Consider the following 25,335-nt stretch of genomic DNA (forward strand, 5'->3'; position numbering starts at 1 on the left):
AACCTGATCTCCTTCTACAATAAGGTGATGCACTCAGTGGATGGGGGAAAGGCTGTGGATATGGTCTACCTAGACTTCAGTAAGGCTTTTGACACCTTTTACCACAGCATTCTCCTGAAGAAGCCAGCTGCTCAAGTCTTGGATGGGTGTATGATTTGTTGGGTTAAAAGCTGGCAGGGTGGCCTGGCCCAGAGAGTCATGGTGAATGGAGTTATATCCAGCTGGAGGTCAGTCACTAGAGGTGTCCCCCAGGTCTCAGTACTGGGGCCAGTTCTCTTCAATATCTTTAGCAATGAACTGAATGAGGGAATTGAGTGCACCCTCTGTACGTCTGCAGATGACACCAAGTTAGGTGCAAGCACTGATTTGCTCCAGGGTAGGAGTGCTCTAGCACAACAACCCCATGCAACGCTACAGGTAGGGGAAAGAGTGGTTGGAAAGCTGCTCGCTGGAAAGGGACCTGGGGGTATTGGTCAATTCTGGTTGAATGTAGGCCAGCAGTGTGCTCAGGTGGCCAAAAAGGCCAACGGCATCCTGGCTTGTATCAGAAACAGTGTGGCCAGCAGGACTAGGGAAATGATTGTCCCTCTGTACTTGGCTCTGGTGAGGCCACACCTCAAGTACTGTGTTCAGTTTTGGGCCCCTCACTACAAGAAGGACATTGAGGTGCTGGAGTGTGTCCAAAGAAGGGCAATGAAACTGGTGAAGGGTCTAGAGAACAAGCCTTATGAGGAGCAGCTGAGGGAGTTGGGTTCTTTTAGCCTGGAGAAAAGGAGGCTCAGGGGAGACCTTATTGCACTCCACAGTTACCTTAAAGGAACTGATAGTGAGGTGGGGATCAGTCTCTTCTCCCAAGCACCAAGTGACAGGACAAGAGGAAATGGGGAGGTATAGGTTGGATATTAGGAAAAATTTCTGTACTAAAAGAGTACAGAAGACCATCTGATTATGTTTAAGATCATCTAATAATATGAAAGATCATCTAATTCCACCTCCCTTCCCCCTACCCACCATAGGCAGGGACACCTTCCACTAGATCAGGTTGCCCAAGGCCTCATCCAGCCTGGCCTTGAACACCTCCAGGGATGGGGCATCCACAGCTTCTCTGGGCAACCTGTTCCAGTGCCTCACCACCCTTTGAGTGAAGATGTCATTGATGTCAGTAAGTCATTGTCACTGACTGACTATGAATTATATGAATCATTTAGTTTATGAAGAACCTTACAGTCCCCATTTATGGCAAGAAGTGGAGATTGAGACTATCAATCAGAAGGTTTTATTCCAAAGAACAGTAAAAAATGAGATGTTAATCTGGAGAGAATCCCTCTTTCCAAGTGGAAGTAAAAATTGCATAAAGTTGTCTTCCTGTGACTAGAAGTCTAACATCTGTAAACAACATTCTCCAAGCTCTGTCATGGAAAAATGTGAGAATCAATGTCATTTCTTCAGAGTTTTCCTTCAGGATAAATGGAAAGACCAAAACAAATCAAAATCTACAGAAGCAGCAACAGATTATTCTCCTAATTTTAGGTTTCTTAAGAGGAATCGGTGGCCAAAAATACATGTTTCAGGAGTTTACTTTTACATAAAGCTACCATTGAAATATATGACGAGTTTCCAAAAAGATGGGTGGTTGCACAGTTATCTCCCTTATTAGGAAAACCACTTTATTTGCAGTTTCTGATCCTCACTGACCCAAAACATTTTTAAAGCCTGGGCCAGAATGTGTCATTTTAATTGATGTCACACTGGGATTTATTCTTCTATACACTTTTCATTGCCCTCCCCATAAACAACCAAGTCTCTTATCCTCTTCTTCCCCTACAAATGCTTTTTTTATACCTTCTGACCCATTACTTCTTCTGGCACGTATCTGATTTCAGTTGGAAGATGCAGAGCAGGGTGTTTGGTATTCTGCAAGGGCATATTCATCTGGAAAGGAAAAAAGAAAGATGACAGTTGTATGAGAGTAAGAAATCATTCAGACCCCAGTCCCTGTGCATAAGATTAACACATTATGCTGAATTGGAAAACATCTTATAAATTTTGCTGTGGTCTTTCAGTTGTCAAGGCATTCAGTTGCAGGTCTGCACAGTCAGTGCCTAATGCACTCCTCTGACAGTGTTTGTGAGGACATGTCATTACTGTTATGACATGGGATGTGGATCGGGTAGTAGAACAGGCACTCCAGGGAGAATTCTCTGGATACTGCTGCTATTCTGCTGAGATAGTTCCCAAAGGTTATACCATTAGGTTATACTTGAGAAAAGCTTCTGAGAACCTGAGGCACAGTTTTGATAACAAAACTGCCACAATTGGGTAATGCCTGATATATTTGTAGTTCCTTGAGGACATATCTAGAAAGGTGGTCAGGCTCTTAATATTCTAATTACATGCTTAAGCTTCTGTTGAGTTCAGCAGTACTGACATTCCTACTTAAGTATTTGAATTCCAGTATAGACTAGTTTTTTGACCACAGCTTACGGTGGCCATGTAAAGTAAAAATATGAGACAAGCTAGATTAGTGAAGTCATGAATGCTGTTGTCTTTGGGTTGCTGATTTTAACCATCATGTCCAAACTGGGGAAAGAAAGTGGAACTTTTTGTATGTAATTTGCAGGAAAGCAACTCATGACACATCACTTTCTAACCTGCTGTATGTTTAAATGAAGCAAGAAATGAAAAGATGGGGACATCTGCTGTCTATGTTTCTGAAAACCCTTTGCAGTCTGGTAAGAGAAAGCAGAAAAATTGCTAGCTTGCTTCTCTAACAAAGAGAAATAAAAGCAGCAGAAACATGACGAGAAGCTTGCACAGAGACAGTAAGGGAAAATCCACTGTCCCACCCAGCAAATGCTGAGATAAATATTTTTTAATTATTATTTTTTATTTTATTTTATTTTATTTTATTTTTTTGGTGTGCGTGTGTGTCTGCTGAGGTCACCTACCTGTTTCATAGTAATCATAAATATGTACTGCTGCTGGTTTGATATTTGACACAGGCAGGCTTTGCTCCACACTGAAGGAGAAGCTGATTGCTTTCTGGGAGAGCTGGAATTGGCAAGACAAAAAGATGAGGACTTTTTCTTTACATGTCTAGTCCTGAGGCTAAGGTTGAGTAGATGCATCTGGGCCAGACTAGATGACAAAGTACCATTCTACACTTCTCTCCAGATTGTAATCTTTAAATCAAATCAGACAATTGTTTAAATGTTGTTGCTAAACATGTTTTGTTGCTAAATATGTTTTGTTGCTAAACCTGTGAGCTATTTTCCTTCTTTCTTTTCATACTTCCATTGCCTATAATACAACCATTCTGTGATTACTGAAGCTTTCAGCACATCACCATTCTTCCTCTCACTAAAAGGTAGATATTTTATTTCCTTGCTTTTTTCCAGCTAAAACCACCTTCCTATGAACCTTCCCCCCCCCCCTTTTTTTTTCCTCTAATCACATTGAATTCAAGGCTCCCAACCCCCCCTATTATTTTGTTCCTCAATCCATACTCTTGTAGCCAGACCCAAACTTTCCTCCTTACTCCTCTTCTTCATCTTCAAGCTTTCTGCTGTATGTCTGGGACTGTGACCCTGCTTTCCTCTCCATTTATTCTTGTTTTTATCTTGCTGATCTCTTCATAGGAATGGAGCCATGGACAGGGGTTCTGTAGAGCTTTCTGCAATACTGGTGCCCTGCTGTGTAAACCTTTCCATCTCAACATCTCAGGCTCTCTGTGAATCCAGAATACTGCCTCCGATCTTCCTTACTAGATCCTTGCAGACCAACTGATAACAATTATTGTATAAAAGGTAGATATAATTAATTTTGCTTCCTCCCTCCTTCCCCTTTCGGTATTTTAAGATACCTTGTGTTTTGATTTTCTTCCTTCTCCCTCACTCCCTTTGTTAATGTCACTGATGTGGGAGGAGCACTCTTTTCATACACACCTCTCTCTAAAAGGGAGGGGATGATATTGACTTCATATGATACACTTTCAGCTTTCATCAAATGATGAAAAGTGTCACTTAGCGGCTCAGGAATATTATGTTGACCATGATTTTTTGCAATATGGAATGCAACTTTGCTATGTTTGCAAAATGTTATTTAATCACATAGCATTCTTCATGTATTAAAAGTAGTAACAAAGCTTTTCACAGTACACTACAACTATTGTATTTCTAGGTAACTTACTTACTGGAGGTTGGACAGGGTAAAGTCCCTTTAATTCTTTAAGGTTTGTATTCTTAATCTGCTTTTGATGTGATTTTTCTTTTTCTCTGGGAGCCTATTTTAAACTTCCATTTTAACAAAACCCAAAAGAAACTTCCCAAACTTACCTTCTGAAGGTAAAAGAAGATGTGGTTGTTCTTGATGTCTACGCGATCCACAACAGAATCTTGGTACTGAAGCTATGAATAAGGCAAGTGATACCAATTTTAACGTAAGAGGTTTGTCAAGGAGACTTACAAATAGCTATACGCTAGCAAAATGTTTAAAGTGGTTGCTGTGCTCCTGTTGTGCCACCGTGACATCTAGTGGCCAAAATAAAAAATGCAAAAAGTTGGGTGTTTTCATACAATGGCAAGCTGAATGAAAATTATCCTGGTTTTACTGGTCAGGTTTGGTGTGTGTGTCTCCTTATCAGCTTAAGTATAGTGTCATTTCAACGAGAATTTACAATCACACGATCATTTATGCAGGTTGAACTAACTTGCTTTCTGTAGTATATTTTTTAAAAATATTACAATAGAGCCAAAAAGTTTTAGAAAACTACATGAACAAAATTATTTTACTATTAAAAAATAAAATAAAATATAATGTTAAAACAAGCTATTTTTGCCAAATGGATGCAATGAGTGGGATGTCAATAATGTCATCATCATGGGGTTTCATCTTCCAAAGAAAAGTTATGAATGTCTTACAGTTCTAGACAAAAAGAAAATCAAAAAATCATGCCTGAATGATACGTGCTTTTAGATGCACCAAGCTGTAAGAAGATTCTAAAATAAATTGCATTGTTCTTTTTGTTTACTCGGAGTTTAAGTTTCATGATTGCTAGTGTATATCAAAATGGAATAACAGGAATAACAAGTTATGTGGATTGGCAGCTAAGTATTGAAGCAGCCACAAGTCTGGGCTAAATACTGAAGAGACCAGAGGATCTGACTTGGAGGGACCAGAAAGTCTGGGTCTGTTACTGGAGACACTAATAAGGTCTTGGGGTCACATACTGGATAGGCCAGCAGTCTGGGCTAGCTAGCAGAGAGACTTATTTGTGTGTGTTTGTGTCTGTATGTGTCTACATGAGGCAACTGGGAAAACATACCAGTCCAGCTATATTATTGACTACGTACCTAAGGTCTATGTATTGGAGGTACCCACCATGCATATGTGTAGGTGCAAGAGGTCTCAGTCCCAGACACTGGAGTGGCTGGAGTGGCCCTGAAGGTGTCCAAGTGCCAGTATAAGGCAGTGTGTGGCAGACCAAGGAACCAGGGGCAGCTACTGGTCAGACTGAGTGTCTGAGGCCAGCTACCAGGGGATATTCCACATTATGTTAATGCATATATACCTATATCACTTCCAGAAATGAGCTTTCATCCTAATCAGACAGAAAGAGGAAAAGGATAAGGCCACCTGTGCTATATGTGCCTTTTCTGTCTCGTTTGATCTGTGTGGCCAGTCATTTATAGCTGTGTAGGTGTATTGTGTGCATGTGTGCCTATTGGGAACACATGCTTAGCCTTACTTGCTGACTGGACTTGGAGAATGCAGTCTCACCTTTTTTGAGCTACTGAATTTGGCAGATCCTAACAGATTTGTCTTCAGCAGATGAACAGCTGCAAATTTGACAGAGTATGTGACAGAAGACTGTGACCAGGGACTTTGTAGAATCCCCATTGGTCCACAGTTTGCTAATCAGTGACTATTTTTGCCAACCTCCTCTATTTTCAAGGTTTACCATTCACTTTGCTCCCATTCTTTACCTTTTTCAGGGAAGATCTATCGGGAACAAAACCTGAGAGCATTTTCACATCAATAATAGCCATGTTGGAGACGTGGCGGTTCCCTGTGTAACTGAAATGAGAAAACTTCTATTAATATCCAAATGAAGAGGAGACTGGTGAATGAAATTTTCAGCTCTAACTCACAAACAACTCAGATAATCTCTAAACTGGATGGCTCTGATGTTCCACTGGTTTACAGCAAGTGAGAGAAATTTAGTAGTGAAGGATGAGAGAGTTAGGATATTGTCCCGTTTGTCTTCCTGCAGGCGCACAATGACAGTTAACTGCCTGTACTTAAATCCTCCCTTGGGTATTTTACCAAACTGAGAATGCAAGAAGGTAGATCAAAAAGAGGAAGTTACCTGGCAGAGATGACAAGGTCAAACTTTGGTGGGAAGTTGTTTGTGCAGGATACATTGGCCGTCTGTACAGAGAGAGAAAATCCTGCAACTTGGTTTGGCAGATGCACGTTGTATCTCAAGGTTGTCTAAAAGAGATGGAAAGCATGAGATGGTCATAGATCTACAGATTTTGGTGGCTTTGACATGAGGTATAGAAGGAAATGAGGTAAAGAGGACCCCTGCTTAGTTCTCACCAGGGTTGTGGTGAGTCTCCAGCTTGCTTACCTGCAGATAGACACAGCCAGTGCCATTCACATCCATGCTGTAATTCCCTGGAACAGTGGGTAAGGAAGCCTGCTGCAGTAAGAAGCGGTTCTTGTCATTCACCTGGAAGGCCTTACTGGGGAACTGCATGAAGCTGACCTTGACTGTGTTATGGCTTTCCTTAGTGAAGGTCAGGTATCCATACTTTGCTAAAGCTTGGAGAGCAACAACAGTGTCCTGAAAAGAACAATACAATCCCTAATTAGACAGATACACAGCTGTGAAATAGAGCATGAAATTAGCAAAATTGCCATTTTCCATTGTCAGTGATCAGTCATAAAAGGAGGAGGCCTTTGTAAAGAGCTAAGGAGAGAAGCTACAAGTTCTGGGTTAATGGGATTGAATTATCTCAGAAACTCTGGTATACATGTAATGCTCTGTCAACAGTTACCCTTATCTTCTGCTAACTTGAAAATTGGGTAAATTCCCATTTACTGAAACTCAAAAATGTATGAAGCTGCCTACGAAGACCATAATGTGCCCTACCAAGGGGACTTATATGAGCACCATTTATCAAATATTATTCAAACAAATATGTGATGAAGAAACATCATACTTTTGAGATCCAGCTTGCAGGCTGGACTGTTCCCAGAATCTATTCTTTTTACCACACCCATTTGTCACCTGGCTGGATGAGAAGCCTCCATATGGGTTCTGTTGTTTGACAAGCCAGTACACGATGCGAGAAATGTATGATAAGTCATCTGGAGTGAGTTCAGCTTTGTTGAGCAATGCCAGCAGCACATAGCTGGTCATTTCAATCTCAGCAGAAGGGGCACGGGAATAGAAGATGGGGTAATGTTCTGCTGGTGGCTTATTTTCTCTCTGCCAGTGAACTGAACTACCTGAAATGAGAAAAGCAGGATGTAAAAAGCATGAAAATGTTACTTGCTGATTAATTCACTGCAGAATCACATGGGAGATACGCATACAATTCCCCACCTTCCTTTACCTAAGAGTTTTTTTTTTTTCAGCCTATAATGTTCTGAGTTGTATGAGTTTTAGTTTAAGTACAGAAAAGAACACAGGAAGGGATGGGAAAGGAATTAATAAAGTGAAGCTGTACAAGTCAAAGTGGGGGATGAAGTGGAGGCAGTGCAGCAGTAGGATGCCAATATGGTCATGGAGTGGAGCACATGACACAGTAAAGGGAAGACTGGATTTGTCCAGCCTGTAGAAGAGGAGGCTATGTGCAGTCTTCCACTGCCTTGGACCGGAGTCTTCCTGACATCAATTACCACCTAGATTATTTCATAATTCTAAGAACACCAGGCCACAGCTCAATCTTTTGTGAGGCCAAAAGACATGAAGAGAGATCATAGAGGTAAACTCAGTAGCATAGCTGACAGGAAATAAGAAAGGAGCAACATGAATGAGAATACTGTACATCAGAATAATTGCATCATAACAAAGGCCTTCCCATCAGCTGTATTGCCTGCATCAAGGCCATACTTCACTTACCATCTCTGGTAGCTCTTTTATCCAACTTCTCAAGGAAAAATTTGGATTTTTCCTCTTTGTCAGCTAAGCCATAAACATAGGCAAAGAGGGCCTGGTTATACAGGTTGTGGATCCCATTGCTAAATGCAGTCTCCAAACAGTTCATGCCACTCTGAACCACAGGATGCTAGTAATACAAAATATAGTAGGGTTGTCAGGTTTCTTGGGTTTGTGTCTCGACATCTCTTTAAAGATCTTCATCACTTCTTAAGCTGCCATCACTGACACCTCATGCTAAGATGTATGCAATCCATTACATGTTTAAAGGCCTGCAGCGTGTGTTCTATAAAATGTGGTCTTTCAGCAGTGTTGCCTTCTTTCTGCATTTATTTAGAGGCAGCATGACTAACAGAGCATGGTTTCTTTTCCTGACTTGTGTGATGATCTTATGCAGGTGAATCCTTTGACTCTTGGTTGCTCCATTTATAAAACAGAGAATATTTTTAAAGAGTCATGTAAAGTATATTGATCACTCACAATGAAGTACATTCTCTCAGATGAATGTTATTACTCATTGCTAGCTTTAGCTATCAAGAAAACTCTTCACCCTTTTAGCCTTACAGAGTCTCTCTATGAGCACTGCTTCAGCTCAGATATCACCACCACACTGTTAACTGTAGTCTGACTGCAGCCTTACTTTATAGGGGTGACACCAGGCTTCAGAGATTCTCACAGACATTGGGAACTAAGTCCACAAGACTGAATCATCCTGTAAAATGTTTTTATCCTGTCTATCTTAGATACAGAAATGATGCCTCATCTCGCAGCATCTAGTCTTGTAAAACTTAGTGTGCTTAGAATACAGTTGTCAGACTGGGAACAATTCTCTTCTTCCTTATTTTACGGAAGAAAAAAGATTTGGGCCAGGTTCTCGAGGATATACAGGAGGCGTATTACAGAGAACAAAACTCGGTTCTCATTCCCCCAAACCTATTAAGTATTCCAGCCAGCTAAGTATTTCAAAAATCTCATCATTTCCTTCCAGTGTTAACAATCACACAGGAATATAGAAACATAACTTGGATATAAAGGCACAGAGAAAGTTGTAGGACTGGAGGTTTGGATAGCTTGGACTTTGGACTGGACAAATTCAGAGAGAATTCTAGACTGGACTCTGGATGGAGTGGGCAAATTCAGTCCAGATTTTATACCTACATAGACTGTGATTGTTTAACACGGTTGGATTCCTCGGGGATTTTACACCTTCAGATGAACTTATACAAACTAGATAAATAACTAATCTATAATACACATCAAATGCTTCTGGCAGCTGCAGAGTTCTGTAGACAGATTTCCTGAGCTGACCATACTGTCCTGGAATCAATATCTAAGACATAAAAAATATGGATGGCAGGATTATGACTTGCACATTATTTCGTATATGGCTGACCAGGCTAATAAAAGATAACAACATAAAATATCTACCTCAACAGAGTGTCCAGCCTCCAGCAATGCTGCCACAACATACGCTGTGAGCGAGTATTCACCTTCTTTTCCACCCTGAAGAAAACACAAGCAAAATTAGGTCAGTACAGCTATCCTAGAAAGAAATGAAATATGAATTCATTCATGGTCTAGATAATAGAGTAGAGACCAGAAGCAACTTCTGTCTCCCTGTGTGCACAAGAACAAGAAAAATAAAGATCACTCAGGATAAAGCCAAAATTGTAATTTTTTGCTGTCTTTTTTCTTTTACATGTCTTCAATAAAGCACATTATAGCCTTGAGCTAAATGCAGTGGTGGAAAATAAAAGCTGAGACTTCTAGCTTAGAAAGTTCTATTTGTTTCTACCTAATAATCAATAGAAGACATAACAATCTTGCCCAGCTTATACACGAGCAACACTAGAGAACGGTACTAGGAAGAGTACGGGTGTGATAATAAATTTGGGTCTGGCAGAAATAATATAAATCAATCCCAGTGGCAGGACTGGAAGTTTCAGAATATACTGAACTCAGTTACCTTCAAAGCATTGTTGAAATGTGACCCAACATTTTCAAAGCAGCCATCTGATTTCTGTTTGCTTGCCAGCCAGATCAAAGTTTGTGACTGGACATTGTTGTCGATGTAGATGTATCGTTTGGCTTGTGCAAATGACTTGTACACAAAGGCAGTGAGCCTGCAGGTGAGCCAGAAACAGAAAGCAAATAGTTGTGAACAAGATAAAGAATGCTTACCAGCAATTGGATATGCATTGAAGCAAACATAGAATGAACTCCATAACGTTTGTGGTAAAAGAAACGAGTACTTTATAAATTTTAAATAAATTGTTAAAATCCTGGTATTACAAACTTCTCTATTACTGTGCTAAAGCCATTCCTTCAGAGCAGGGGTAAAGCATAGACACATCTTGATGACTGATGATAGTAATTTCTTATCATAACTAATGGAACTATGAAATAATCTGTGTGGGAAGGAACTTCTGTAAGTCTGCAGTCCCACCATCTGCTTAAACTAAGGCCAACTTCAAAGCTTGGTCAGGTTGCTCAGTGTCTTGTCTAGTCCAGGGATCCAGGGATGGAGATTTCCACACCCACCCTAGGCACCTGGTTGAGTGTTGCACCCTTCTCATGGGAAAGACTTTTTTTCATTCTGTCCAGTTTTCCCTGTCGTAAATTTTGTATGGAAAAACTCTTTTCCTTATTCTGTGTACCTCTGATAAGAGTCCAACTCTGTCTTTTCTATAGATCTTCTGGTCTAGGTAGTGGAGGGCTGCACCTAGTTTATCCATTAGACTCCTCTTCTAGAGGCTGAACAAATCTAGTTCCTTGTATCTCCTTGAACATTATGTGTTCCAGTCAATAATCATCTTATAATTGTTCTGTTGCATTCTCTCCAGTTTATTAGTATCTCACTTACTGGGTGATCAAATTAATTGAGCTATGTCCATTTAGACGATTAAAAATAAGAACCATTTAAAATTTTGAACTTGTTTCAAAGATTCTGAGCTAAGGAAATAGAAAGTGTCACCACTTACCACACACTCCCTTCCCCATCTCGTGTCCCAAAGGAGCTGTAGGATCCATCCCGGTGTTTGTATGATAGCTGCTTTTGGTAGCCTAAAAGTACAATAAAGAAGACATTTTCTTATCACAGAAAAGGACTAGTCCTGCTGTTTATTCAACTGAAGCAGTAAGACTTTGGTATTTAATATTAAGTACTACATGTCTGGTGAATAATATCAGCCATTAGGATTTCTAGCTACTTTTGCTCCTGAGAGTACCAACTGCTTCTTTGGGGTGCTGTCATTGACTGCTTATGTGCAGTACATGTGGTGCTAGAATTCGGAGATCTGTGTTCACTGTCTAGAGTTCAGTGCGTACTATCACAATGATCACAATGGAAGAATGTGAAAGGCTCTCACCTGTAATTAAATAACCAGTACCCTTGGCTCTAATCTCTTCAGTCAGCTGCCCAGTTTTATTCAGATAATCAAGGGCATAGATGTTGGGTGTGAACAAGGCCATGTTCTGTTCTCCACAGCCATACGGCATATGAAGGAGGTTTTCCATATTCCTCAGAGCTGTGCCCAAGATGTCTCCTGAAGAATGAAAGGTATAAGGAGTCCAGTTCAGTTCAAATTTTTATTTTCTTACACATTTTTTTACATTGTTTCATTCTACATTATTATGAGCTCATTATTATGATACTCTATATGACCAATACATAGTAAGCACAGTAACCAAAGACACAGCTTAGAAGAAAGACCGAAGTACCCCCATATTGATTTTGATTTTTGGTGCTGAATGCCTGCAAAACTGCAAATTTGGGAAGGAACCAATCACTGGAATGATTGATGCTGACTGGTATGTTTTCTGAGAATTAGCTGTGAATGTTTAGAAGGGTTAGAATACCCTGGCCTTTACAATGTGCTTCCCATTTGGTGGGTACATATGAAAATGAGGTTTGGGGGTATATTGCTGATGGGCTACAGAGGCTGTATTCCACAGTCCCAGCACACCACACACTGACCCAGACATGCAAAACAATTACTTTTAGAAAGCAATCTGAGTTCAGAACCTCATTGAGGAGAACTGTTGGTCTTAATAACGACTTTAAGGTTCACAGAGCTGATTGGGATGTATAAGTCTCATTCTATGGGTATTTATAAACTGACAATTGTTTTTCATTATGCAAAAGTATAAATTTGAATTGTGCTGTCAGCATCTCTCTGAAGTCTTCTTTCCAAGAAATAAAAATGTGTTGGTTTTGTTTTTTCAAGAAGTCTGCTGTAGCTTAATTTTCAGCTGAATCAACTGTTTTACTACACATATACATACACATACTACACTATATGCTAATGCGATATCACCTGGAATGTAATATATTGTAATAATCTGACTGCTTTTTTCTATCCTCTTTTGATACAATATGAGATAATTCTGAGCAACTTCTGTCTTTGGCATTTTGGAAAGTAGAAAACATTTTCTCTAAATCCAGATGAAGTATCTCCTCAACTTTAGTTTTGCATGTGTATACATGGTGGCTCTGGGTTCATCATAAGGGAAAAAATGCTTTACTTTTAATTTTAGTCTAGATACTAAACTTACCGATGACAGAGAAATAAGCTCTGGCTGATCCCTCCACCAGGTTTCTTGGCAGGTTGAGAGACACTGGTTCTGAAACTGTTTTGCCTGACAAGAAAATATAGCTAAGAATTGTTGAAAACATCTTCCTTCCCCCGATCTTTACTTTCTATGCATTACTACAGTTATTATTTGCTGTCTTGGTAAAGAAACCACTGCAAAGCCCATACCCAATGAGTCTAAGGTATCTCTGAAAACTCTGAATTGTAAGCCCAGCTCCTTAACCCTGAGACCATCCCTCCTCCCCTGGGAAGATCTCTGTTTTCATAGGAGAAAATTAAGAAGGCAGTGAGGTATTTCCATCAGTTCCTTCAAATGAATGAATAAATTTGCCTTACCTTTTGTGCAAACTAGGGAGCTCTGAGTCAATTCTTTTTTGATACCTTCAGGCTGTTTGATTGCAGAGAAGTTGTCAGAGAGAAAAAAAGTTTAAAATGTCACTATGAAATCAGGAACAATTAAGCAGTGTATAGCATCACATGGAAGTGGCTATCCAGAGAATGCACCCTCCTGTACCCTGTCCTGCCATCTCCACTGCAATATCTCTTGAGCCGTGGCTTACTCTGTTTCTTAAACCACAAACTGTGCTGAGCACCATCCTTCTTAGAAAACAGTTATAAAATAGACAGTTCCAGCCTCTGAGAAGGACTTGAGGACAGTCATGTGCCTGCTGCTTTATGATGCTCAAGGTAAATCCCATTCCTTTCATATCTGTCCTCTCCTCCCTGGTATTACAGTCACAGGTGAAAGGCACATACAGGTAAGGAATTAAATGTCCCTTATGGCTACAGCTCTGCTGACATTCAAGGAGTGTCAGGACATGTATGCTCTTGGATGCCATGGATCATTGTGAATTCCACTCTCGGATTCATAAGGAGACGCCCTACTGCACATAGCTCTATCTGTCAGCTGTCTTGCCTCCTCACACTAGTTAACTGCTTCTAACCCACAGCCATAGGCACTGAATTTTCCAAAAAGAATTAACCCCTTGTAAATTTTTTACTGTACCTCAACTTGTAATGTTTGAATCAGGGTGTCCCTGCGAATTGTCCTCTCTTCTGAAGACGTGTTCTTTCCGGCATCCGTAGTATCCAGTTTGGCCTCAGCAGTAATTGTGAATTTCACCTCACCTGGAGAGCCAGCCACCAGCCCAAGAATAAAAGTTATTTTCATCATCTCCAGTTACACCTGGCTTTCACTGCCTCCTCCTAGTCTGACTGACAGCTGATAAATGTATTCAGTCTGAAGGCAATGTAAACAAATTTCATTAAAACTCCACATCTGTCCACTATTGGCAAGGAGTACTTTCCTAGGGACATAGTACAAGGGATGAAATAGGGATGGATCCTGGCTAAACAAATGACAGTACTCGCTATCAGTTTTCACCATCTTTTAAAGAAAAGTCCTATCTGTAGTTCATTTTGAGAAGAATCTTTGCTAATTTAAGGTTTTGTTTGTTTGTTTTGTACTTCAGCTTTTGAGGCACTAACATATATAAACTTATAAACTACTATGATTGCTTTTTTTTAAAAGACAATGTTGACTTCAAGGCAGTGTAAATAGACACTACTGTTAAACTGTAAAGGACCAATATCCTCTGCCTATTGAGAAACCACTACAAAATTATTAGCAAATTTTATTCTTATTGAATACAGCTCATTAGGTGTAAAACTGTAAACTGAAGGATCATAGGCACATGAAACCCTGCCAGTATTTCATACATAACGACGCAAGTGTACAGTTCTTCCTAAAGTAGACAGGAAATGAACAACTCACTGCTTTTTCAGTGCATATAAGAGAACTTTAGCAGAGGTCCAATATTAAATTTTTGACACAACTAATGGAGTTGTCCAAAAATGTTTGCCTGTGGATTATTGATGCTTCATTAAAGAGTCAGAGCAACAAAGGTAGAAAGATAAAATAAGGATAAATCAGGGTAACCAAAAGACAACCTTACCAAGACTGAGGGGGCTAACAGCCCAAATATAGGTTTTTCTTTCATTGGCACACACCCTTGCTGTGTTTCCCTCTGGTGAAAGGACTTCTGCCTTGTAGTCACTCGACTCTGCCAGTATGGCACTGACCTGAGAAACAGAGAGAAAGAGCAAGAAGATTACAAATGAAGTAGACTGTCCCTAAAATTAAGCTGCAGGTCACAGGAGATGGTTACTTGCTGGAGAAGCTATTTGTCATCTGATTCTGAAGGATGGTTCTGGGAAATAGGGATGGCACGTTTCTCTAAGGAGGTAGCAAGTCTGTTTCTTTTCCGCCCACTGTTAATGGCTGTTTTTACAGAAGTGTGCCGAGGTGTCTGTGCTTGTTTTATCAGTCAGGCCTTCTTATGACTAACTGCTACATACTACATACTCTGTATGTATTGTTTTGTACTGCACAGTACCCATACCGTCTGCTCAAGTTCCTTCCTCAAGAGCAAAAATAACTGAATTGTGTAGGGATAAGGAGCAAACTTCTGTGGACTAGTTGGCCTTTTCTGATGAATCAAGAATGGATACTGGCAGAGAGGGTGAAAGAGTAATGTGTCAAGCTATGGCATAAGTTAAACACTTATTTCTGTATTTCTAATGTGTTATGCAGGATACAGAAGCAATGTTAGGAACTCTGGGAAACAGGCAAACCGTATCAGAATTGAAAGGAGACTTGATGTACCTGGATGCATTTGTCGAGGTAATTGAAGATGTTGGCTATTAAATTAAATTTTTCTCCCCGAATGACAGAGTATGGCAAGGTGAGATCCACAAAGAATGGTTGGAATGCTGTGAGTGAAACAGGTGAGGAGATGCCAAAGCCAACATCGTTCTGCAAACAGAAAGCACTGGCTTTCCATTCTGTGATAGTGTCAGGGATGGTGTAAAAGACATTAGCCTGTCCACGGGAACTGAGGAAAACAAGAAAAACAGATTAAGAAGTTATCTTTGGCACTTTCAAGGAAAGTTACAGAATAGGCCCCTGGCTGAGTTAGTACTTCTGTTTTCATTTCAGTTTTTATGAGATATCTCTCCATATTTTAAAAGATATAAAGTTGGAGGTAAAGATGAAGGTGTTGGTGAGCTAAGTTTTAAAAACACTTGGAAGAGTACTTGTTTTTTTAAATTTAGAAATATCATTTGTAAATGTTGAACATACTGGAAAAAAAAAAAAAATTAGAATGGATGCATAGTTAAGACAGAGATATTCTCTTTGCAGAAGCTATTATAACCTGGAAAGAAACAAAAACAAAACAAAACAAACAACAACAACAAAAAAAACAACTGAGTTTTCTGCTGGTGGAAATAAAAAATATAATGAACAATAACAAGTTTTCCTCCTGTTTTTGTCTAAATAAATTCTCTTATTTTATTCTTAGCCCTTATTCTTTCTCCTCATCAGAATAATAGTAGCAGAGAAAAGAGCAGATATGAGTCACGGTTCAAGGAAGCTTGATACTGTAAACAAGACTGGGATGTCAAAGATCTGTGAGCACAATGAGAAAAGGAGACTCATATCTACAAAGTAGACATACATTCCATTGATTCTTCCCAAAATTAATTTGAGCAAGATGCAGCAACTCAAAAATCCACAAAAGGTAAGAAATGAAGGTAAAAATACTCACTCAGTATGAATCAGATCCCAAATCCATGTCTCAGGGAAGTATTTCCGAACAGTGTTAACAAGGCTATTACCAGTAATCCTTGACTCATCTAGGAAGATTGTATATGGTTAAGTATACTATTAGAGAGGTCAGGCCAGAACAAAGAATTAAATGAGATCTAAACTGCAATCAAATATGCGTGAGACCATAAATGAACACTAAGTATTCCATTGGAGCATTTTTCCATTTTTTTCCCATAAGAAAAATGAAAACTCTAACAAATATAGGGCATAAGAAGGAACATTTTTTTTACCTATTTTGTCTTCCCAAGGGAAAATACTGGAAAATGTAGATATTTCACAAGGCACTTCACCTTTTTTCACATCGAAAGGTCTCATCATCTAGTTACAAAGGCATTTCTTTGTCCTCTATCACTAGCTCTCTACAATTTGCAAATGTCAACACAGGCCAGAATTTCACCAAAGTATATACAGCTTTACAAACCTCCCTTAGAACTCGATCATTTTACCCTGTCCAGACAACTAAAATAGAGCTGAATATCCACTCAACTGGAAAACTACTTTGATTCAGATGACCAAATTACATGACTAAGATTAAAAACCTAAGACCATGGTTCTGTGGACTTGGACGAGATGTTAAACAATGTAGCATGGAAGTGTTTCCAATTTCCTCAGACTTGTCAGTTATATCATGGAAATGATAGCACTTTGCTATTTTGCTGAAATTAGAATCATAGAATCACAGAATCATAGAAAAAAAATAGGTTGGGAGGAACTTCTGGAGTTTTCCAGTCCAATCTCCTTGAAGCAGGACAAACTTCAAAGTCAGCTCATGTTGCTCAAGGGTCTTGTCCAGCTCCATTTTGAAAACCTACAGGGATGGAAATCCCAAAACCTGGAGAACCTCTTCCAGTGCAGCATGGCTCTTATGCAGAAGAACTTCTTCCTAGTGTTGAACAGTAATTTCCCTTGTGGTAACCTATGACGATTACTTTTGCTCTTTTGCTGTAAAAACTTAACTAAGAGGGAAAATAGCCATACCATTTGCTGATCTATAAAGTGCTTTTGAGACTATTTGCTAAGTATGCTAAATGTTGTGTGAATTCTTAACATTGGGAATTTGCATTATTTTTCTGCATTGGCATTTCCTTTTATTTAAAAGGAATATATATATATATATATAAATATTTAATTGTGAGTTAGTGAAAAAAAATAAAAAAAACTTGAAAAACTGATATCAATTTATGAAAGCAGCATCCCAATATTCTCTGTCTTTCCCATATTCACCTTGTACCTAAGTGAGAGAGAAGTGACTTCACTTCTGTGAGGACTGTCAGCAAGAGATAACAAGAGGCAAACTGTGAAACGGAGACCTATTTCCAAAACTCAGCATGCTATCTTGTATTTTCTACATGCAGCAATTTTGAAGACTAGGCACACTGGGAATGGAGACACATCATGAACTTTCTTTTACCTGCGCCATAGGCACCACCAGTGACACCATGTTCTAAATACACATGGTCATCTCCTCGATTTGTCATGTCTTCGTTGCACAGAACTGGCTTCCGCAGCACAGAGTTGGTGAAAACCTTCAGGCCCATATCCTGAATGTAAACAAATCAATTAATTTTGTCACTCAGTGCATGTACTAGTTATTATGCTATGCTATGTTATACTATGCCATGTTTCCCATCTGAGTTATCATCCCTCATCTTTCTTCTCCCTCCTCACATGCCAGCCTTTCAACCTTGAATGTCACAGGTCACTCTTCTCTCCTACATCTATGTCATTTCTATGATGCAGACACCTGGTGTTCTGTGAAGTGCAGTATTGACAGAGGTTCATTGCAACCGGACAAGGAAAGTCATGGAGACATCCATGGAAACCAGTGGCCTGCATAATGGACTTGGATCCTTACTAGGACTGTTGAGGTCATGAGCCAAGGTCATTGTCCTGTTTAGGAAATGTGTACTGAAACATGGGCAGGATTCCAGTGAACATGTCTAATAGTGATTCTCAGTCTTCCTGAGTAAGATGTAGGGTTGAGAAGGCAGAAATTGTGTGACTGGAGGCTTAAGGTAGTTCCAAGGATCAGAACCACCGCCTGAGAAAGTTTAATTCTAATGTGCACGAATTCTTCTGGACTACTTCTCACTTAAAGAGCCACATAGAGCACATACCCTGAAAATCTTGTAGGCATCACCATCACGACTGACATTAACAGGTTCATAGTACAAGCCATCAAAAAAGGTGGTTTTGACTGGGGTGCACTCCTGGATTTTGTCATCTTGCAGGTTGAGTCCATTGTAGTAATAGCCATGTAAATCACTCAAACGAAGCCGGTAGTACACCTGGGAGGTGAGAACAACAGATGTAAAAACAAGGAAAGGTCCCAGGCAGGTGCAAAATTCTGCTTCACCAAAGCCCTTGGCTTTGGTGAGCCAGCTCTAAGACACAGTGATACAGTATAAGGGCTCTGCCTGTTATACCATGAAAAACTTTCATGAGTGCAGACTGAAAGTGTAGTAAGTCCAGTGAAAACTATGTGACAGGATTTACAAAGCAGTCCGTTCTAAAGCATCCTCATGGTGCAGCATGTATCCACTCTCTCACTTCAAGGCAAAACTGCCTCTGAAAGCATGAAATGAGCAGGATCTCTATAGTTTTTCAAAAGTATGGGACTTTCTTTCTTTCTTTCCCTTCCTTCCTTCCTTCCTTCCTTCCTTCCTTCCTTCCTTCCTTCCTTCCTTCCTTCCTTCCTTCCTTCCTTCCTTCCTTCCTTCCTTCCTTCCTTCCTCCCTCCCTCTCTCCCTCCCTCCCTCCTTTCTCCCTTCCTTCCTTCCTTCCTTCCTTTCTCCCTTTCTTCCTTTCTCTCCTTCTCTCTTTCTTTCGGCATACTGTTAAAATGTATAATGCTGCTGTGCATTCCAAAATTAAGTATTCCACTACCAGCTTTGAAGGGCACAACTGCTATTATTTTATTTATTTTTTCAATCACTGAGGTGCCTGTTTATATAGGAAAAAGAAAAATGCAGTCAGCAACAGAGAGAGAGGTGGGCATTGGAATTGTCATTCTGGATGTCCCTAGATCAAAACATAACAACCTGGGGGATGTGGCTTACGCTCTCAGCAGATAATTGTCGCTCAGGCTGAAGAAGAAAGACACTCTGATCAACAGCTCTCAGAGCACAGTAGGAGTTGGCAGCAGCTTCAAGGTGGAGACTGATGTTAGAGCCTGGGAGACCCTGCTTCTCAGAGAATTTGAGCCGGAGCTGGAAAAGAATAAGTCAGACAAACAAATAGAAATTAGGAGAATTATCTTGGCACATGCATCTAAATCTTCCCTTTCACCAGCATGCATTCTATTCTCTGTTCTCTGTGGGGCAAAGCTCCTGCTGTTAGACAGCCCTTCTGAATCTCTGTTCACTGAAAATTCCTAGTCACTGTAATTCCCTAGTCATCTCTTCCTCCCCACTCCATTGAGAACTTAGTCTGAGTTTGAGTATATGTGTCAATTCCAGGGACAGCTTCTCAAGTTACGAGGCACGTCTGTACCTTTTCCGTTCCTAAATGCCATCCTGAGTGCAGAGTTCATAATGAAGTCATTCCCTAACTCTTCCCTCAGGAAACAAACAAACAAGCAAACAAACAAACAAACAAAAAAACACAAACAAACAAACAACAACAACAACAAAAAACCACCAGGTGTAGCCCTCAATAAGAAAGCAAAGTTTTTCACCTTGTTCTTGAAGCATATATCACTGTGTATCCAGGAGCTGTCAGCCACTATCTCCCCGTGAGGATGCACTGTGTAGAGCAACAGTCTAGCACTGGGGGCAAGCTTCTCACTGACGGTCAATGTAATGGAGAATGTACCTCTGGGAACTGTGGAAGAAGCATGGAACAGGGGAAGAGAGGCCAACAAAAGAGATTAGACATGGTCTCAGCTTTGGTGGAAGGACTACATATTTGTTCATAACCTACCTACACCTGCAACTTTTAAAACAGGGATGCTGGATACTGAGAGATTGATCTTTCAGTGGCTGAGGAAAAACTCCTATCAGCAAAATGCCAGATACAAACTAGACAATGCTATGAGCAAGATACTTTGCAAAGAGGGTTCTGAGCTCGGTATAAGCTAGACAGCAAAATCTGTGCATGATTCTACAAAAAGAGCAAAACTTTGCCTTTGGATCTCAAACCTAGAACCTCCTATATCAGACGAGATAGACCAGTTATATAGACCAGCTAAAAGAACATTCTTTAACACTAAGAACTATGAAGTTCTTGTCAATATGGATCACAGCTACTAGAGCAGGGACTAAGCTTTCAAATATATTTTGGTGAGTTACACATTATTGCATACCTTACTATTGGTTAGCCACCAATAATATGGGAAAACCACATGGCTTCAAGCTGATTTAATGAAGGGAGAACCATGTGACAGGGCTGCCTCTCTGTAAACTGTGGTGAAATACATACTGTGCAGCCATAGTGCCTGAGTACCCGGAGAAAGACCAAAGATGACAAATACTAAACTACAGGTCCTATATGTGGAGTTAGGCTTACTTAACACACCTACTGAAGACTGGAAATGGACCTGGTTCTGCAAGAAAATATGTTTTTAACAAAGAAAAAAATTGAGTTCTATTTGTTGCATTTGCAGGATTAAATTCTTCTCATTCATTGGAGATTTCCAAAACTTCAATGAATTCCAAGCAGTTAATTGCTAAATATCCCTCTCAAAGGGGACACCCATTCTTTAAACTTCAGAATTTTTTAATATTTAATTGGTGAAGGCTTGGATGTCACAGAGTAACTGAAATTGTAAATATTCTTTGAAATAAAGAGATAAAGAAATAAAACAGAAAAGGTTACATTCCTCCTGTTTTCATCTTTCAACTTACAAGATCAATTTGATTATTATATGGAGTATTAGTTAGAATCTGCATCAAAAGTGAATGATACTGTAAGTGGTGAAATGTGATGAAGTTTAAGAACAAGCATCTGATTTAGCTGTAGTTTTCTGCTTTCATCTCATCTTACATAACTTACTAATGCTCTGCTACTAGGAATGATGCTTTGAAGTAACAGCAGTAATACAGCCTAGAACTTACCATGAGAGATGCTGACTTGCTTTTGGCCATTGAGAACAATTTTTCCTTTTGCCGTCACCTAAGCATAGAAAAATGTATGAGATGGAATCAAAAGCACCTCCTACCTTCCCCCACAAAATCATTGGCATTGAGTGGTATTCTGAGAAGCTTTAGGGGCTATCAAGTCAAGCTGTGATTTATAGCCACTGGCTGACCTGGAGATTTCTGCCTTGTATAGTGTTCAAGAGAAGGTGGAAGAAAAGAGGCATTGTGGGAACTGAGGTAGCACTTACCACATAGTAGAAGTTTGTGTGGTTGGCATTTCTATACCCTTTTCTGTTCAGGACATAGTGAACGTTGATCTTTCTCTGCTGGCCACAGCTTAGTTTCTCCTCCACTGGCTCAATTCTCACAAAGCTGTTGGTCCGTGAGTAGAAGCGACGGACAAAGAACAAAGCTTGGGGTTCATTGTCATTTCTCCACATCAAGAAGTCTGCACAGTCATCTGGTGCCTGTGTAGCCTATGATGCAGAAGAGGTATACATGAGGAATCAACAAAGTGGAAAATAATAAATTGGCAGGTGAGACAAAGGCATCTTTCCTTTAAAATAACCTGTTGGGAAATTGATTTTGTGGGGTTGTTTAAACTAAGAGCAAGAGCTGGTGTGAAAAATTTGTGTTCCTTGAGTCCACAGTGGAAGCATTTCTGGATACCTCAATATATCCACACATCCATGGCACATTGCAGGAGGAATGGTAATCCAGATTCTTGATGGACTGGAACAGGTTGTTAGGACTTAATGTTGAGTTGGAATGGCTTTGGTCTCAAACACCATGCTGATTCTCACCTCGTCCCATCACAACAGAAAAAAGGCATGAGAACATGAGAAGACCATGTTGTGGTAATGGGCATGGGCATCTGACAGCAGAAATGCAGGGAAGAAGGTGGGTGTGCTGCCAAGCTGGGTGGGGAAGGCAGGGCAGGCTGTGAAGAAGGTCCTCTAGTCCACAGAATAAAAAGAAGGAAGATGGCAACACAAAGGGCTTCTAAGCTGAGGAAAAAGTAGGGAGGTGATGAAGATCACTGCAGACAAAACGCTCCTGAGGTGCAGTCTGCTGCTTCTCAGGAATTAACATTTTCTCATACTAGTTTTGCACAAGTTGCAGGTGTTGGTGGACTGAGTGCCTGCTTTCCCCACCTGAAACAATTTGCCAGCACCCGCTGTTTGCTTCTAATTCGTCTCTCTGATGAAGTATTTTTTCAGGAATTAGACTGGGGCTCATACTTACTCTCAGCTTAAAACTGGGATCAAAGAAGTCAGACGTGTTGATGGAAAAGGCAGCAATGCCATTCTTGTCAGTGGTGTAGTTGGCATGGTATTCTCCATTGACCTCCAGCACGACTATCCTATTGGCAAGAGGCTTGTCTTCCATATTTGTCACACTGATCTGAACACAAAAAATACACAAAGGATTTGGGTTAAAAAAAAAAAAAAAAGTGAGAAATTTTCTGCTCACCAGAGGATAATAACTTAAACACTAAGGACATTTTCAGGGAGTATAATTCAGTAAGCTTCTGGACATCCATATGCAACCTTTCTTCTGCAGTGCATATAAGGACAATGCTAAATAGCTCATCCTTATTTCTGTGCCTGGGTTTATCCTGAATGTGCAGGTTGGGAAGAATTTGGATGTTCTCTAGCACTTGTACTGCTATAAGTAAACATCCGCATGACTGTGTGATGCAATGTAGGGTAAATTTTGCCTTCAGTTAGGCACTGCTGTTGCTGCGGTAGTTCCTTGCAGACCTGTCTTCACCACATATGACCTTTCACTTACACATCTCTCAGGCATTCTCTAATTATGGCTGAGGGCATTATCGATACAATTTTCTTATTTTTTCTAGGAACATCTAATATAATGTCAGAACTATGCAGCAATCATTGCTATGCAACATTATCAAGGGAAGCTATCAGTACATACTAAAAGGGCAGACATAAACAGGGCAACATAGAAATCATGCTGGACCTGAGGGAGTTCTTTCTAAATGTATCTTCTCAGCTACTCACCTCACCAAAGTAAGGAATTCCCCTTTTGTAATACAGATCCATATTCCTGAACATCACTCTGTCATTTTCTTGGTTAACTGCAACATAGTCATAGTCTTTTATCTGGATACCTGTAAGACACACCCAGTATAAAGGGGAGAAAACAGAAATGGGCAGGAAACAGTTTCTTTTGAAAGTTATATGGAGAAGTGGTGTTCTGGAGGAAGAGCTACACATAAAATGGTGATTGTTCACCATTTGATGCACAGATTGGGATCCAGGAGATTCCTCTCAAAAAGTATTATCCTTTAGACTTACTCAACTACTTCTCAACCTTCACTTAGTGTTACCTGTCCCATTTTCAGTGACGATGGTTTCTACATTGAGCCTGGCATACATCCTGGCATAGCTGCGGTAGAGCTGGAAAGTTTTGGTGGAGATGACAGTGCTGAGACAACCATCCTTCCCAAGCTGAAAAAAGCACAAATAGAAAAGCCCATTGTTCTCAAGGTTTGGAAAACTGCTCCTCAACCTATATTATCAGGTCTCTGAAGAGCTTCATGCCTCTGCTCACATTTCCTTCAGCTTTTACTTTTTACTCACTCCCCTTCTACCTTACACTTCTTACCCTCCAGCTCCCCACCATTTCATGGAGAATCTTCTCTCCTCCCTCCCCCTCATCCTCTCTGCACTCACATCCCTTCTCAAACCCACCTTGTATGATGCTTGAGCTCTATTATAAGAGCTTCTTTAAAGCACTTTGAACCTGATCTAGTTGAGAAATTAATCATCAGTTTAACAATGTGTCCTCAAAGACTCCCAGCAGAGGTCTGCTGATTATCCCCAGTAAGAACACAGATCTAGCATTTTAGGAATAATCACAAATTCATAGTTTTATAAGTTTCCATCCCTCCAATTGACTCTTAAGTGTCAGAACTTAAATTTCTAATGAAGAATTATTTCCTTTCTCCCCCTTTCTTGAAGGGGAACAGCAAAAGCCAGCCTCCTTATGAGGTCATTGGCAAAAACTACCTTTGTGGTCTTTCAGCATTGCCTGTAAGATACTGAGACAAAAATATGCCTCTGGGATTATCTCTCTGGTGTTCCCCAGGAAATGAATGGGGCCTTCATACACTGTGTTACATGCTGAGTAGTAAAGTTCAACAGAAAGAAAGCCTTAGGCCTGTATCATACCAGTCCGGTGACAGCTTCACAGGTTGGTTTCTGGCTTTGCTTACATCGTGGGCTATAAAAACGCTCCTGACACACATTGATTCTTGCATTCCCCTGCACTGGTTGGCCATAAGTGTACCTAAGAGAGGAGAAGAAGCAAGAATCCAATTATGTCAAATTAGCATGAAACCTGCAAATACTGTGGGGAGTTGCAGGCTCTAAATCCCTCAGAAGCGCCCAGAGCACAGTCAGAAGAGCAGCTAGGAATTAGGACCAGTTAGCCCTACCTGAATTCCCTTCAAATATTTTTAGGCAGTCTTTGGCATCTTATTTAAAAAGCCCACTTTATGATTGATTTGGTGCAGCCATTCTTTAAGGCCTGCAGCTGGAAAGGGATGTTGGACTCAGGTTTGGGATATTATTCCCTCCTGCTTGTTTTTCCTCATTATTGCCTTACACAAAGCAGGACGTATTGCAGTCCTTGGTGCTCAGGCTTATGCCACTCTGTCTTTTCGCAATGTTACAACCAGAAATCCTATTGATAGTCTGTCCTCCTGTACTATTTCTCTCCTCTGTACTATAAAATCAACAGCTATTGAGCATGTACCATTTGACACCTTCAGACTGTTGAACACACACAAATCCTCCCAGT

The 25,335-nt window shown here is 40.2% G+C and overlaps 1 protein-coding gene across 1 annotated transcript in view; it reads right to left on the reverse strand.

The window, feature by feature from the left end:
• Positions 1-1,298: 1,298 nt before the first annotated feature.
• Positions 1,299-25,335, reverse strand: part of LOC309879968 (ovostatin-like) — a 30,622-nt gene continuing 6,585 nt past the window's right edge. The window contains exons 8-35 of the mRNA XM_082764331.1: positions 24,705-24,822; positions 23,861-23,981; positions 23,532-23,641; positions 22,753-22,911; positions 21,756-21,983; positions 21,484-21,541; positions 20,106-20,251; positions 19,489-19,638; positions 18,547-18,717; positions 17,841-17,970; positions 16,368-16,455; positions 15,425-15,653; positions 14,715-14,841; positions 13,766-13,887; positions 13,096-13,147; positions 12,722-12,805; positions 11,536-11,712; positions 11,149-11,230; positions 10,134-10,290; positions 9,596-9,670; positions 8,132-8,297; positions 7,295-7,515; positions 6,632-6,847; positions 6,368-6,492; positions 5,985-6,075; positions 4,335-4,406; positions 2,949-3,051; positions 1,299-1,932 (exon numbers count right to left, since the gene is read on the reverse strand). Of these exons, the coding sequence (XP_082620457.1) occupies positions 1,880-1,932; positions 2,949-3,051; positions 4,335-4,406; positions 5,985-6,075; positions 6,368-6,492; positions 6,632-6,847; positions 7,295-7,515; positions 8,132-8,297; positions 9,596-9,670; positions 10,134-10,290; positions 11,149-11,230; positions 11,536-11,712; positions 12,722-12,805; positions 13,096-13,147; positions 13,766-13,887; positions 14,715-14,841; positions 15,425-15,653; positions 16,368-16,455; positions 17,841-17,970; positions 18,547-18,717; positions 19,489-19,638; positions 20,106-20,251; positions 21,484-21,541; positions 21,756-21,983; positions 22,753-22,911; positions 23,532-23,641; positions 23,861-23,981; positions 24,705-24,822 (3,631 nt within the window). The 3' untranslated portion in view covers positions 1,299-1,879. The remainder of the gene's footprint in view (positions 1,933-2,948; positions 3,052-4,334; positions 4,407-5,984; positions 6,076-6,367; positions 6,493-6,631; positions 6,848-7,294; positions 7,516-8,131; positions 8,298-9,595; positions 9,671-10,133; positions 10,291-11,148; positions 11,231-11,535; positions 11,713-12,721; positions 12,806-13,095; positions 13,148-13,765; positions 13,888-14,714; positions 14,842-15,424; positions 15,654-16,367; positions 16,456-17,840; positions 17,971-18,546; positions 18,718-19,488; positions 19,639-20,105; positions 20,252-21,483; positions 21,542-21,755; positions 21,984-22,752; positions 22,912-23,531; positions 23,642-23,860; positions 23,982-24,704; positions 24,823-25,335) is intronic.

Source organism: Aythya marila (assembly GCF_965140915.1).
Source record: "Aythya marila genome assembly, chromosome: 1".
NCBI lineage: Eukaryota > Metazoa > Chordata > Aves > Anseriformes > Anatidae > Aythya > Aythya marila.